Below are 16,162 nucleotides of genomic sequence, written 5' to 3'. Positions count from 1 at the left end.
GGGGGGGAGGACAGGCGGGTGGAGCCTGGTTCTTTTTGCTTTACAGTCTTACATCCCCCAAAGTTGCTAAGGTGCCCACTAGTTATGGGATTTTGTGCTCATTACATGCTGGCCAAAGTAATTGCGACTGAGTTTTTGAGAGGCGTCTAAAAAGGACAGAGTGAGCAGACACATCAGATAATAGGTAATAATCTATGTCCGTCAGTAGTCTTAGAAGGTCATATTCTGAGTCTATGTGTGTGGCCCTGCTCTTCTTTTCCATCTTTAATTTGTCCTCGGAAACAGTTTGTGAGCCACAGAGCAGAGTGTCGAGATGGCCAAGATTCAGGTCTCTGAAAGCTCCTTTCGTAGCTCCCACCCCTGTCACTGCCCAGAGGATGATGAAGCTGTGACAGATGGCTCAGACCTTTGGTAAAATTGCCTGTAAGCTAGGCTGGACCTGACGGAGTCCCAGGGCTTCCTACCCCAACTGTATGCAGACCCAAGGCCTGTGGAAAAGTTGGCTAAGATTCCTCCTTGGCTGCCTTCCCTGGACCTGTGGCCCAGCCAGGGTCCTGGGGTGGACTGGAGGAAGGGCTCCAACATTTGGATCCTGAATATTATAGTATCCAGCCTGGTCAGACTTGGCGTTTAGTTACTTTTGACTCTTACAAAACATTATTTCACTATCACAAACTTTGGCCAACTGTCGCTTAAAGATCTTGAAACAGGGATTGCTGTAAGATTGGAAGGCAATTGCAAAACATTTTGAGCAATTCAGGCCCTCTCTGGTCTTCTCGCTACTGGGACTACTGCAGGGGAGCTGGTAGTGCAGATCTCTGCTTGGAGAGGAAAATCCAACCCTGCAAACCAGCTCAGCGGTGGGGGCCTTTTTCTTTACAAGGAGAATCCTCGCTTCCTCAAGGAAGCATGGTTGATTTAAGTCTCCAGCTTCTCACAGGTTGAAACGAAAGGCCATTTACTTGCAACTTTTTCATAGGAACATACTGGCTATGTCTGTCATGGCTGGTGAGGAATTTATGAACTGAAAAGTCACTCACTCGGTATCTGCCCCTGTCAGTGAGGCACACATGTGCCATTCAAAGGAGCCCTACATCCTTAGAAGTGTCAGAAGACAGAAGTGCCAGCCCAGCCTTGGCAACCCATCACTGGCTTAGCCTTAGACAAATCAGAGGCTGGGAGGACATAGACCAGTGTCAGCCATGGTCTAATGACCCTGAGTCATTACTGGGCTTGAGTAGGAACTTTTTTTTCACTCTTTATGTTTCTAAATAAGTATTTTCCAAGTATTTTGTTGATAGAAACAAAGTGTTCTTAAAAACTGGAATAAAAACTTCTAAAAACCGCTCACGCTTCAGAGTCCCACTGGACTCCTCCTCCGTTACCTCCCACATGGCCACCTATTTCTGAGAAGCTGCAGAAGCAGGCACATGAGAGCCTTGCTGTTGAGGCTGGTTGGCCTCTCAGGCAGTGGTCTGTGCTGGTGCTTAAACATTTTAAATAAGCCCTCTACTCAAGCAGTTGTGCCAGCTCTCCACTGAGCTCCAGTTCTACCATACTTGACCTTGGGTCTCGAGCAAGTCACTTTGTGAGGGCCCAGCTTCCTTTCTGGTAGATCTCACCAGGTGACATCCTTACCCCACCCCTGTCCTGGGCCTCCTCACTGAAGCCCGGCCTAGTTAGTGCCCACAGGCCCTGGGAGCCTCCTCTCCCTAAGGACCCAGATCCCTTCTGAGATACCAAGAAAGGGCCTTTTTTTTTTTTTTTTGCCAAAAAGAATGGTAAAGGCTTGTTTTCTCCTGTTACACCATCTGAGCCAGAAACTGTCTTCTAAAGAAAACAGTGCCACCCAGTGTTGGAAAAATTAATTACCCGACTGCCCTCAGCTTGGTGCCGGCCTCTAGTACTGAAACTTGCCTTTATATCTTATCACCTGCCTGCTCAGGAACTTCCAGCATGTCTCACTCCCAGATTTCCAAGACCATGTGACATTTAGAGCTTCTCAACTGTCTCGACCTGCCCTTCTAATCTTGTCCCATCTCCTTCCTCCCTCACCTTCCCACCCCGTTGTTTTCACACTTATCTTAGGAATCCACAAACGGCCTACTAGAGAGGAGAGGCAGCGTGAGGTGATGAGTTGCTGGTCCTGCAAGCCCCCAAATTTAATCAGATTGACCTTTTTCTCTTGTAAATAAATATTGAGGCTGTACATAAGGTTTATTTTTAAAAAAATCACTAGTAGAGAAAAAAAATTAAAACTCACTACCCTACATGTAACTTATTTTACCTAAAATTCAGACTGTTCCAGAACGTCCCACGCCCCCTAGATGTTTAGATTGCCTGCTAAAGGCCCATCCTTCCTCATAGGTCAAGGCCCACCTGCCTGCAGAGACAGCCCAAGCTTCCCAGCTCCTGCAGTCCCTCTACCCTGCCCTGAGTTGTCACTTCTCTGCACTTCTCATTTCTAGTCAGTGCCACACAAGTTAATGCTTCATTGTGCATAAACCTGTAACATTTATTGAAGTTTCACATGTGTGCATGTTTCCTCCACAGGGAAGTTGAGCGTTCATGGATAGCAGGTACTTCATTTGTTTTCCGGTCTGTATCTCCCTGCAGATTTGAGAAGATGATCAGTGGGATGTACATGGGGGAACTGGTGAGGCTAATCCTGGTGAAGATGGCCAAGGAGGAGCTGCTTTTCAGAGGGAAGCTCAGCCCCGAACTCCTTGCCACAGGCCGCTTTGAGACAAAAGATGTTTCCGACATAGAAGGGTAATTTGGGGTCCCTCTCTATTCACTGAGGAGTGGACAGGCAGGTGGGGAGTGAGGGAGGGACACTGCCCTTGACCTTTCAAATGCAGTCTCACCCAACATGGGCCATGGGTGGGGGAGGGCTATGGCTTGACTTCACTTACCACATAGCCTCCACTCCTATCTATTTTGACTATCGAAGTGACTCATGCTGGGAATGACTAGGTCCCATAGACAGGGATGTCACACTTGCATCCCTGCATGGCAGGGGGAGCGGAGGCTTGGCTTAATGGCTGGAGGCTCCTAGTAGAGCCCCTTGATTGACTCATTTGCATCTATTTCCTTCCCCCTCTCCCGAAACTCTGACATTCCATTCTCTATTGTCGATTCTCAAAAAAGGCTCCATTCTGACCACTGCTTCATATAATAGAAAAATAGATCCTTGAACAGCTTTGAGATTTACTCATTTAATTCTAATAGGTAGAGCTCAGGCCTGCATTTTCTCAGAGCAGCAGAGATGGGCATGAAGATGGCTTAATTTTTGTTTTTGAGTTAACAATATCCATAACTGAGCCTTGATTCCTGTTTTTGAGACTTCCACTTGTGGCTTGAGGGGGCTCTGTTGTTTCAGATGGTGGAGAGGAGGTGATTTTGGTGCTGGAGGGAGCCATGAAACAGTCTAAACGAAGTGGAAACTCTTGAAGGAACTGTGCCTACTTGTTAAGCCCCGAGGGCATGAAAGTACTCAAATTTGTGAGGCGCTTCATTCCCCTGCGAAGGGTGCGAAGGGTGCTAGTCTCTAGCACCAGCCCTTTATCTTTATCGCTGTCCTTAGCACAAGTTAAAGCAGTGCCTACCCCGGTGTGAAATGCAGTAGACTGACTGCTTTATAGAGAGAAAATAGGGTGGGCTGCACAACTGGGCTTACACGGTCAGAGGTGGCGGGTAGCGGGTGGCAGGGACATTGTTCCCTCTATCTACCCCTAGATACAAGCAAACAGCACAGACTCACACATGTACAGCTCAGTGTGTAAAGCTCCAAGAACAGGGCCTTGTCCTTAATACATTATGTGATAAGAAATATCAGATTTTCTCATCGGGTCAGGAAACAGAGGCACGTGTGTGTGTGTGTGTGTGTGTGTGTGTGTGTGTGTGTGTGTGTGTGTGTGTGTGTGTCTGTGTGTCTGTGTGTGTCGGTCTGCCCATCCATCTGTCTGGGAGAGGAGCCTTGGGTTGTGTTTCCCCTCTTTGTTCAACGCCCCCTGTTGGTGGGCGGAGCAGTGAAGAGGGCAGATGGCATCTGCTGGAGCTGAAGGGTTTCCTGCTCAGCCCCACACAACCCCTCCCTACTGGTCACAGGGGGTTGGACACGTGCCCACGCGCTGCCTTTCTGTTTCCCAGGGAGAAGGATGGCATCCGGAAGGCTAGCGAGATCCTGGTGCGGCTGGGCTTGGACCCGACACAGGAGGACTGCGTGGCCACCCACCGGATCTGCCAGATTGTGTCCACGCGCTCAGCCAACCTGTGCGCGGCCACCCTGGCAGCCGTTCTGCGGCGCATCAAGGAGAACAAGGGCGAGGAGCGGCTGCGCTCCACCATCGGGGTGGACGGCTCTGTCTACAAGAAACACCCCCAGTGAGTTAGCGTGCCGAGCCCACAGTGATGGGGCTCCAATTCCGTTTTGCATTCTGGGCCAGTGGAGTTGAGAGTCTTTGCAGTGTAAAAGTCCCCAGCTGGGAGCGTAGAGCTGAGAGGGTGTTGTCCTTGGCGTGGTGGAGGCGCCTTCTGAAGGCTGTAGACAGCAGCCGTGGGTGGCGTGGGCTCTACTCAGAGCTCTCCCGGCCACTGGGGGCTCTTTCTGCCACCCTCTGGTTTAGGAACTAGTGTTTTTCTTTAACTTCTTTGACAGGCTTGTGATTCTTGTGGTTCCTTCAGGGGTTGTGTCCTCTGCCAGAGGCCACCTTGGCTCAGCAGGTTACCAGCCTCTTTGGCTGACCTGGGTATTGGAATTGATCCTGCCGTGCCCTCCAGTGTTTTGATTCCTCAGGTCATAAGTGCCAAATTATGCAAATTCCAATTGGGATCTGGAAGATGTCTATCTCTGTTGCAGGCCCCTATCCCATTGCGTTTACCTAATCTGCATGCCGGGTCAGTGGGCCTTCATTGACTGAACTGGTGATGCTGAAGGTCCCAGCCTTACTGTTTCCTGGTTTCCTAGTCCAGTGCTTCAAGTGTGCACGAGTCACCTGGAGGACCTTGCTAAGAGACTGATTCTGATTTGGAAGGTCCGGGTTCAGACTGAGAGCCTTTGTCTCTCACAGCCCCCAGTGATGCTGCGGGCTCACAAACTACACTTGGAGCAGTGGTGCCCTATGGCTCAAAGCAGACACCAGCTGAGAATTTCTTGCTGGACATGCCTGTTGTCTTTAGCTGTTCAGACATCTTTGGGATTTTTGGCATAAAGTGGCCAAAGAGAGGCCAAAGTCCAAAAGAGTGTTTCTACTTTTTCTGTTTTGGGTCTTTCCCCGGCAGCATCTAATGAAATGAGTGGTGAAACATGAATAGCAGTTGGTGACAAATCGCCGGATCCTAATGGGTTGCTCCAGCAAAGAGGCTGATATATTGGGTAGAGTTGCTATGGCCTGTGGGAGGAGGAGGTCCGTGTGACTTGCCTGCAGGGGATAGTGGCTTCTTAGAAGTGTCCTTTCCTTTCAGCAGGCATTGGACCCAGCCAGGGTGGACATAGTTAAATATCTGAGTTATTTGTACAGTGGCCCCTAACTTGGGAAAGAGTGGGGAGAAGATGTCCGGGGGAGCATCTGCTTCTGCAGGTGCCTCCTGGTCTTTGGGCTGAGAAGGGGTGAGCCACCACTCCACCATTGACCCTATCTGTGGACACCCATCTCTTACCCCACCTCGGTGACTGCAGTTTCGCCAAGCGTCTTCACAAGACTGTGCGGCGCCTGGTGCCCGACTGCGATGTCCGCTTCCTCCGCTCTGAGGATGGCAGTGGCAAGGGGGCAGCCATGGTGACGGCAGTGGCCCACCGGCTGGCCGACCAACACCGAGCCCGCCAGAAGACCCTGGAGCCTCTGAAGCTGAGCCGTGAGCAGTTGCTGGAGGTCAAGAGGAGGATGAAGGTAGAAATGGAGCGAGGTCTGAGCAAGGAGACTCACGCCATTGCCCCCGTCAAGATGCTGCCCACCTACGTGTGTGCCACCCCTGATGGCACAGGTACGTGGCAGAGCTGCCACCCACCTTACCATGGTGGGCCTTTTTCCTGCTCTTGACACTGGGAGGACTCCTTAGCCTTAGCATTGAGTGATTGGACCAGAATATATTTCTCCAATTATACTACAGATGCTCCTCAATTTACAATAGGGTTACATCCCAGTAAACCCACCGTAAGTTGAAAATACCATAGGTCGAAAGTGCATTTAATACACCCAACCTACTGAACATCACAGCTTAGCCTAGTCTACCTTTAACATGCTTAGAACTCTTACATTAGCCTGCAGTTGGGCAAATCATCTAACAATGAATACTACACTGTAGTGCCAGCTTTTACCCTCACGATTGAGTAGCTGACTGGGAGCTGTGGCTCACTGCCGCTGCCCAGCATCATGAGAGTATTGTACTGCACATCGCTAGCCCAGGGATAGATCAAAATTCAAAATTCAAAGTACAGAGTCTATCGATTGCATATTGCTTTCACACCACTGCAAAGTCAAAAAATAATTAATTCAAGCCATTGTACGTCAGGACCGTCTATACTAGGCGATCCAAGGCTCAACCAAGGCTTCTTCCTTTGCTAAAATTCGAACAATAATAATAGTAAATAAGTACTTAGCGAATGCTTACTATGTGTCCAGCACTTCTAAGCATTTAACACATATCAGCTCATTTCATGTCTACTTATTAACGGAAGTTTGTCGTTAACTTTTTTTATTAACAAACTGTTATGATTGGCACAAAACTGAGGCATAGACATGAAGAAACCTCCCAAGTTCACACAGCTAGAAAATGGCAGAGTTGGGATTTGAATCCATGGATTTTGGTTACAGGGCCAGTTCTTGTAAGCCCTAGGTCAGAGGTTGGCACACTAAGGCCCATATACTGAATCTGGCCCGCTGTCTATTTTTGTAAATAAAGTTTTATTAGTACACGGCCATTCCCATTTGTCTATGTATTGTTTATGGCTGCCTTGCACTACCATGGCAAAGCTGTGTGGTTGTAGCAGAAGCTATGGCTCATAAGCCTAAAATGTTTACTGCCTAGTCCTTTATAGAAAAATATTGTTGACCCCTGGTCTAGGTCTCGCAACCCAAGAAAGTGCAGTTTTTTTTTCAGTTCATAGAAAACGATCATTGAGCTGGCCAGTGTAGTATAATTGGTACTGGTTCCATGGATAGAGACTGGGACTTGGTCCCTGCTCTGCCCCCTTCTTCCTGTATGGCCCTGGGCAAATGACTTAGCCCAGCTCAGCCAGGTCACCAGAGAGGAATGCCGTGCCTCCCTCCCTGGGCTGCCTGAGGGTTGCCTGAGCACCCTGTGAGGCATGAGGCACATGGTGATTGCCTAACACAGGAGAGTGTTTGACTCTACCGCTCCTTCTCTATTCTAGGTGGCCTTTGATTTAGCATGAATGACATGGTTAGATATTTTTGAGTATACTGTGTCACCCTGTCCCTTGTTCTGCAGAGCTTGTTGTGACATCTGTGGCCCCACCACTTGAACTCATTGAGAACCACTAAGAAGCCAGCAGGTCTCTGGGCCTGGGATCTTATTATTTTTACTGTTAGGTGGAGCTCAGAGTCCATCACCCCTGAGGTTGTCCAGGGGCATCCAAGAGAGCTCCACTTTAGGGGAAGGTGCTTTAGACCCTGTCATTCACGGCTATGGTGAAGTGGTGATGCCCTACTCATCGTCTTCCCGGGTTTATTTTCCAGAGAAAGGTGACTTCCTGGCCTTGGACCTTGGGGGCACCAATTTCCGGGTCCTGCTGGTGCGTGTGCGGAACGGGAAGCGGCGCGGAGTGGAGATGCATAACAAGATCTACACCATCCCGCAGGAGGTCATGCACGGCACAGGAGACGAGGTGAGGTGGGGCGGCCCCTCTAGGGATGAGGGGAAGGGACCCAGTAGACATCCGCTTCTCTCCTGGGAGGACAGTGCCTTCTTTGCTCACCCGTGGTCCCGGGGAGGGCTAGGTGGGCAGGACCCCGGTCTGGCCTTATTCAGGGTTGCACCTGACCTTGCGGAGCTCCTGGGTGGAAGCCTCACTTGCGCTCAGGCCCTGCGGGGGCGGCCTGCCCTGGCCAGGCCCCTCCCTAGAACCCAGCCCCTCTCTGCAGCTCTTCGACCACATTGTCCAGTGCATCGCCGACTTCCTTGAGTACATGGGCATGAAGGGCGTGTCTCTGCCGCTGGGCTTCACCTTCTCCTTCCCGTGCAAACAGAACAGCCTGGACGAGGTAACATGTCATCCCAGGGGGCTCGCCGATGGGCTTTGTTGACTTTAAACCAGCCAGAGTGTAGAGCAGGTGAGAAAGTTGAGCCGAGAAGATGAAAAGAAGGGCATGAGGGGCCAGTTGGGAGGGGCCCGTTGATGGGAATGAGTGAGTCAGAGCTGATGGAGGTTAAGTGGATTGGCTGGGCTGTAACAATCTTTTTGATGACACTGATCAAAATATCAACAACTAACGTTTTTTAAGAACTTTATGCCGGGTGCTATGCCAGGCTTCCTATGCACATTATCTCATTTAACCCTCACAGCAACATGTAAGGCAGGTGTTTGTACGCCCATTTTGAAGGAAGGAAAATGAGGTCTACAGAGATGCCAAATATCAGAAACCGCCATTTCTTAGGTTGCAAGACGTAGACCAGGTCCTAGAGCCACGATTTGAATTCCAGTTTCCTGACACCTGAGTCCGTGCTCTCGGTTATGCTCACCTGCTCCTAAGGCCCTTGTTTTGGGCTCGGGACATTTGCATTTATCTCCTATCTTTCAGATGCTCTCGCTCTTCTCTAGTCTCACCTTTGCTTTTCATTCTCTTGGGTGAATGAAGCAGGTCAGGGAAGACTGGTGCTCTCAGATATTCTGGGCATACGGGTATGTTGAAGTGTAGGAGACCTGAGTAGGTGATGTTCGGGTTTGACCCGGGTCAATACTAGGTGTATTAGATGGTGGAATACTGTTATGTCAGCAGTTGTTGCTCTACATCTCTGTTGTCTCAAAGCTTATGTGCATGGTACAAGTGGACAGTATGCTGTGGATGGAGTTGCCAGGGTACCAAAGGCAGAGTTCCTGCTTTAGGTGCTTACAAACAAACTGGGCTAATGAAGCAAGCTCAGAAGAGCCAGAGCTGCTGTCTGAAATGGCAGCAATAGGACGTGGAAGCCCTGGGGACACGCGGTGTGGTGGTATTCTGAGCACATACGTGGAGGGTGTGAGGGACCCTTGGCTCATCTAAGTCAGAAGAATGAGTTGATGGGGAAGAAAGGCAAGCAGGCCTGCAGTGTGGAGCAGGGCACGTAGGTGAGAACAGTCACAGGGATATGGAGCTTGGCCCAGTGGCAAGAAAGGCTGCATTTCCCACAGAGTTCCTGGAACAGCAACCCTCTCATTGTTCGGCTGAGTTTTGTAAATGCCTCCTACTCCTCCCCTCCAAATGTTAAATTCACTGAGGCAGTTAAGATTTTCGGATGTTCTGCCTTAAAAATCCTGCTTAAGGCAGTGTTTCCTGATACCTGTTAACGTTTGTCCAATGTTGCTTTTAGCTTTCCAATTTCTTTGTTTCATGTTTCATGTTTCATGTTTTTTCCAGTGTCATTTTTTTTTAGCTTCAGGTTTTCAAAGCCTTCACGTTTGCATCAGTTTGGCAAAGGAAATTATCAAACTTGTGGATAAATATTTATGTGATAGTTAATGAAACATTAATTATAACAAAGGCATTAGAAACAAACGTAATTGTTCAGTGGTTGGGAAATCATTAATAAATTATGAGCGATTCACTGCCTTGTATCAGCGACTAGTTTCTTGGAAGAAATTTCAATGATATGGGAAAATACTGGTGGTAATACCAACCCCCCCAAATTTTTTTTAAAGAAAAATGTAATCTCTATGCTATACAAATGTACAAAATATGATTAATAGGAAGATGAAAACATTAACACTCCAGTGTATATACTTTCAGACTTTTCCTACTGAAATATTTTTAAACAGGAAATATCTTACTTTTCATGCCAACATGTATATATCTATATATTTATTTGGTGGCCTGAAAACATGTTAACGGTTTCTTCCTGAATCATTTAAGATTCCAGGTCATCGTATTAGATTTTATTCTATATGCTCTAAGTTTCTGTAAGGAGCATGCGTTTGGTCTAGAACTATAAAACTTAAGAGCAAATAAAGCAAAAGCCAAGTTCTATCTGTTCTATTTGCTGTGAGCCGGGTTCTTCTTTGGTGAGATGATCCTGTTGATGGCAAAATCAGCAGGTGCTGAGATCCAGAGGCCTCAAGCTGCCTTGACTAGCTGGTGGCCTTGAGCAAGTCTCCCCAGCTATTGGGGCCTTTGCTTGTCTTATTAAGGACTAGCTGAAATAATGTTATTTGGTTATTTGAACATTTTGTAAACTTAGAAGTGCCAAAATACAAAATTTTGTCAGAGAGGTGAAGCTAATTTGCAGACAAGAAAGTTGGGTGGAGATAAGCATGCAGGTGTTTGGATGTAGGTGTGTAAACCAGGACACTGTCAGATTGTACTTTGTTTTTCTGACTCTCCCAGGATCTGAACACAGTGTGACACATTCAGGTTGTCACGTGATGCCAAAGTTCTGGGCCATGAAATGCCAAGCTGATGGGGTTGAATAACCCAACAGGACCTGGAGGAACCATGCGAGTGGGCGCATAATGAGCCCACAGCCCGTTTGTGGATTTTGGCCTCTTGGGAAGGGGGCCGGGGTGTCCTTCACACTTGTTTTTTGATGGGCTGTCACAGCAAAGAAGGAGCCAAGGAACCAAACGCTTTTCCCTTTTTGATCATTTCTCCCACGTATGCCGCCACCATGTTTCTGCTCCTAGAGGATGCCATGACGTGCTGTGGAGGGCCTCATTAAAGATAAGGGGGCCCCTGGGAGTGCTTCCCTCACGGGTATGGTGGTGATGCCTAGACACCACCCTAACTATGGGCAAGGCACTTGTTCACTGTGTACTGGAGCTTGAAAATGAAGAGACACATACTGACCTCTCTGATGTAAATATAGGATGGGGACAGGGCAAACTGCGTTTCCTCGTGAAGGGAACTAGCGTGTAGAAATCAGTTCCCTGGCAAGGGACAGCTGTGTGTTGCTTGTGGTCTATTCATTGGGAGTCGGAAGGTGAGTCCTGCTCCTCTCCTCCAAGCTGCAGGCCTTGAGCAAGTTACTCCAGAGCCCAAGTTACCTGTAAAATGGTCATGCTAATGAAAGATATTTCTTTATTAGAAAGATATTTCACAAAGTTGCTGTGAGGATTAAATGATGTGACACGTGAGATGTGCTGAGCCTAGTACCTGGTACATTGTACACACTCAATAAGTCCCAGCAAGTGAAATCAGTTTAGAATCACTCGTGAGTGAGCTGATTGGTTATTAAAGGGAATCTATATAACCTCTGAGGCTGAGAACTAGAAGCGTAGCCGGGGCCCAGGAGTGATTCAGCAACCCATTTCTGATACCCTCAACCCTGCTCCTGTGTAATTTTCAGAGCATCCTCCTCAAGTGGACTAAAGGCTTCAAGGCATCTGGCTGTGAGGGCGAGGATGTGGTCACCCTGCTGAAGGAAGCCATCCACCGGCGAGAGGTGGGAGAGACACAGCATGAGGCCTGAAATGATCTGTGTGTTCAGAAAGTGGGGGAATGCTGAGAGCAGTTGAAATGGTTAGGCAGAGAATTAACTTAGTCCTTCAGCAATTCTTGAATGTCAAGCCCTGCTCTTGGCACTGGGGATTCAGAAATGACCACAACAAACTCTTGTATTGTAAGCAAACGCATAAGCTACTATCGGTTCTGTAGAGCTATGAAGAAAATGAAGTTGAGTGAGGACAAAGTGAGTGGGCTGGGGAAGGAGCACTCTTTTAAATAGCATTTAAATGACATTTGAGCAGAGACCTGAATAAAAAGAGAGTGAGCCATGTCGTGTATGTTTTAGTTACATATAAATCTCCCTTGCAAGTGTCTGAAGGGAGAACATTGTGGTTCTTTGTGGACTGGAGATCTGTTTTTGCCCTTTCAGGAGTTCGACCTGGATGTGGTAGCCGTGGTGAATGACACAGTTGGGACTATGATGACCTGTGGCTATGAAGACCCTCACTGTGAAGTCGGCCTCATCATCGGTAAGGACCTAGGCTGGCCTTTCCATGAGTGGATGCATGGCTCTGGGTGGGTGGAAGACGATGCTGAGGGAGGCTCTGACATCTCTGTGATTGCCAGGCACGGGCTGCAACGCCTGCTACATGGAGGAGATGAGGAATGTGGAGCTGGTGGAAGGGGACGAGGGGCGGATGTGTGTCAACATGGAGTGGGGGGCCTTTGGGGACAATGGATGCCTAGAGGACCTCCGCACGGAATTTGATGTGGCTGTGGATGAGCTGTCCCTCAACTTTGGCAAACAGAGGTAGGTACCCAACTGTGTGTGGTCCCTGGGATGTGTATCCCAGAACTGACGGTGATGAATGGTCAACTCCTCTAGAACAGCAAAACCCAGGACATTCTTCCTCTTGAGATGTTAATAGAAAGGATTTCTTTGGAAAGAGTTTCTTGTCCAATATGTCTGGAAAGTTCTGAGCGAGATCCCTTTCCCGCTTCTGGACTGCGACACTTTCAAAGTCCAGTTGGGAATAAAATCACAACAGTTGTGTTGCAAAGAGAATTTCATAAAGGAAACTGGTCACACGAGTGTTAGAAGGGTGAAAAGACACAAAGGGGACACTGAGGAACACAGAGTTAGTTCATGTAAGAAACACCTCCCACCCCGAAGACTGAGAACAGGCAGGAGAGAGAGCATTGAGACTTAGGTGTGGGACGATGAGAAAAGCAAATGACAGTTGAACCACCTGCTGACACCAGGGTGAAGGAGCTGAAGCATTGCTGGGTGAGGCAGACAGTGACAGGAAGCAAACAGGGGCATATCTCTTCCTCTTCCTCCTTCCATCCAATACGTAGAGCCCTCTGTTGTCAGGACTGGACGAGGGGCCAGCCCCAGCATCACAAAGCCCCTAGTGTGGTGTGGGGGAATCTGGGCCAAGAGATAACAGTATAGGATTCAACATTGAAGACATTGCCGTGTTTCCTAACTAGATCACGCAGGGGCCATAGTTCTGCAGATTATACTTTGCAAAACATTTGTCTAGTGTAGAGGTCACAGGCAACATTAATGAGGTTACACAGGTTGGAGTAAGACAAGATGGAGTGATGATGGGGTCTTGGTTGAAACTGGGGACCTCGACTTTTGTAAGGCACTATGCACGACCAAAAGACCTTCGAGTCACTGAGTAGTCAAGTTCAGTTTTAGAGACCAGGTCGGAGGGTCTCCAGCTGGCACTAGTTACTTAAGTGATGATGATTAGTTTGAAGAGAAAGCATGCTAAATGCCTAGTGGGATTAAGGATTAAGGCTCCATGTCCTACCTTTCTCCTGGAAGTGTGGTGGTGTTTGGGCGTGTGTATTCCTTCTTGAGGAGTCGGGAATAAGCCTTGGAAGGGAAATGAGCCCAGAGGGTGTGGCAATTCCAAGGAACCCTGTGGGCCTCGGGCACTATATCCAGCTTCACCAAAGGCTGTGGGTCAGTGTGCTCAATACCAGGAATCTTAGTGAATCATTTTCTTTCCCACCAAGAGGACTCTGCATGCCCTCTACTTTTGAATGTGTTGGGGGTGACTGAGGTGGTCCACTGTGTCTTAGCACATCCTGCTCAGCCTTCCTGCTTAACCTCCATGAACGTTACTCACATTACAGGTTTGAGAAAATGATCAGTGGCATGTACTTGGGCGAGATTGTCCGTAATATCCTTATCGATTTCACCAAGCGTGGGCTGCTCTTCCGTGGCCGCATCTCAGAGCGGCTCAAGACCAGAGGAATCTTTGAAACCAAGTTCCTGTCTCAGATTGAGAGGTGAGAATTTAGGGCTTGGAGTAGGGTGGGACCATGTCCTCCTAATGGACAGACAAGCTGAAGGATTTCCACAGTGCAAGTAAAGTCAGGGCATGGCTTACGTAAGGTCAGTTTAGTAGCTGACACATTTGTATCTACAGTGTGTATTTCAAGTACTTTACGGACAATTGGCATTTTAAGGGAAAATATAACATTCTCATGAAACATGCTGATCTGGCATGAGTCCATGCAAAGTAATGTTACTGGGTTTTAGAACAAATATCGAAGTTAGAAAGATCCCTGCTCATAAGATGCAAATCGGAATTCACAAAGGGAGATAACTTACTAAAGCACTTATGCTTGGCTGGGGGGTTAAGTGCTGGTTGCAGTAAGGCAACCGAGACTGAGCGAAGGTGGCTTTTCAGGCAGTGCAGAAACATGCCATGTGGCGGCTCGTTAAAGCAAAGCCTCCCCACTCCCGTCTAATGGCAGAAAAGTCTGCTCCAAATTAGAATAGTGAATTTCAGAGCCCTTTAAAAATTAACGCTGTGTCTTTACTCTCAGGCGTATAGAAGAATGGGAACTGACAAGGGTGGGGCCCTAAGCTCTCTGCACTAATGTACAAAAAAGACACATTCTACATCTCTGTTTACGTGTGCAAGATGATGATTCCAGGGTTCTCAAGTAGTTCCCTTTATGTAATAGGGTTTATTTTCTTCCTACAATGTTATTTACGTTTGTTTCATAAATAGTGCACAAGTAGATTTTGGCCCACCCAGGGTAGGGGAGTAGAAATAGAACAGGGATTTATCTGCTGGTGGCTGGCAATGTTTGTCCTGCTGACCCGTGCACAGCAATGACAGAGGGGACATGAAGGAGCTTTGCAACTGAAAATGGCCACATACGAGCATGATCTTATCTTTATTATTTCCAAATGAGTGGAATACTTAGACAGTGAACTTCCTTTTGTTTTGAGTATCAGTGTTATAGTAGCAATGCCCTACCTCATCTGGGCAAACTGGAATAGGGAGCTATTTCTTCAGGTTCCTGTCACACTCAGATGCTGAGTCTGTGGTCCACTGGCTTGGCACTGGTTCCCAAACTGAGTTCAAGAACAGGAGCCACCGTGCAGGGCAGTGGCCTTTATGCTCAGCTTCTGGATGGCCGGGCCTCTGGAGTGACGGACCCCCACTTGGCACGTGACTGACCACTTGCTGTCTCCTCCTCCAGTGACTGCCTGGCCCTGCTACAAGTTCGTGCCATCCTGCGCCACTTAGGGCTCGAGAGCACCTGTGACGACAGCATCATTGTCAAGGAGGTGTGCACGGTGGTGGCACGGCGGGCAGCCCAGCTCTGTGGTGCAGGCCTGGCTGCTGTGGTGGACAAAATACGAGAGAACCGTGGACTGGACACTCTCAAAGTGACGGTGGGCGTGGATGGGACCCTCTATAAGCTACATCCTCAGTGAGTACCTGACCTCCACCCTCACTGTCCCTCTTTCTTCTTCCATCTCCCAGTTCTTTACTTACTTTCTCTTCTCTCTGTTTTCACTTTAATGCAAATAATCAGGCATTCCAAAGAGTATACATAATGCATATATTATAGATTAAAAATTAAGAACCAGAAGGCGGCCTGTGTTACCCCGCCTGGCCTGGAAGTCCCCTCTGAGCCTCGCCGCAGTTGCACCCTTCACTCCCCCTGCCTGGGGTAAGTGCTGTGGTGACTCAGTCCCTTGCTTTCATTTTTCCACATGTATCTGTGTCGGCCTCTACATTGATTAGTTTCACTTAGTTTTAAACCTGCCACAGGAATCATATGGCACTTCTGCTTTCATGACTGCCTTTTCCTACATGGCATTTTTGGTTTTGAGATGCATCCATATCGAAGTATGCATTTGTAGTTCATTAATTTTCAGGGCTGTATAATGTATCTTTCAATGAATATATTATAGTTTATTCTACTGCTAATGGATACTGGGTTATTTCTAGATTTTGACTATTACACAAGTAGTGCTTCTGTGAACATTCTGATAAAGGGATGCTGAAACTCTGGAGCAAGATTTTTATCTACAGCCTAGACCTGGAACTGGCAGACTGCAGTCATGGCTGTTTTTGTAAATAAAGTTTTATTAGGATGCAGCCATGCCCACTTGTTTTTGTATTGTCCATGGCTGCTTTCAGCTACAATAGCAGAGCAGTCACAATAGACCCTGTGGCCCACAAAGCTGAAAGTATATCTACTGTCTGGCCTTTTAAAGAAAAAGTTTCCTACCACAGCCC

The 16,162-nt window shown here is 48.1% G+C and overlaps 1 protein-coding gene across 1 annotated transcript in view; it reads left to right on the top strand.

The window, feature by feature from the left end:
- Positions 1–16,162, top strand: part of HK2 (hexokinase 2) — a 53,082-nt gene that overhangs the window by 26,640 nt on the left and 10,280 nt on the right. Inside the window, exons 6-16 of the mRNA XM_023529495.1 lie at positions 699–718; positions 2,617–2,772; positions 4,153–4,386; positions 5,681–5,985; positions 7,701–7,849; positions 8,106–8,225; positions 11,500–11,595; positions 12,028–12,127; positions 12,225–12,408; positions 13,749–13,904; positions 15,114–15,347. Coding sequence (XP_023385263.1) covers positions 699–718; positions 2,617–2,772; positions 4,153–4,386; positions 5,681–5,985; positions 7,701–7,849; positions 8,106–8,225; positions 11,500–11,595; positions 12,028–12,127; positions 12,225–12,408; positions 13,749–13,904; positions 15,114–15,347 — 1,754 coding nt within the window. The remainder of the gene's footprint in view (positions 1–698; positions 719–2,616; positions 2,773–4,152; positions 4,387–5,680; positions 5,986–7,700; positions 7,850–8,105; positions 8,226–11,499; positions 11,596–12,027; positions 12,128–12,224; positions 12,409–13,748; positions 13,905–15,113; positions 15,348–16,162) is intronic.

The sequence above is a fragment of the Pteropus vampyrus genome, unplaced genomic scaffold, assembly GCF_000151845.1.
Source record: "Pteropus vampyrus isolate Shadow unplaced genomic scaffold, Pvam_2.0 Scaffold37, whole genome shotgun sequence".
NCBI lineage: Eukaryota > Metazoa > Chordata > Mammalia > Chiroptera > Pteropodidae > Pteropus > Pteropus vampyrus.
The sequence above is the reverse complement of the archived record's forward strand: the minus strand, read 5'-3'. Positions and strand labels throughout refer to the sequence as shown.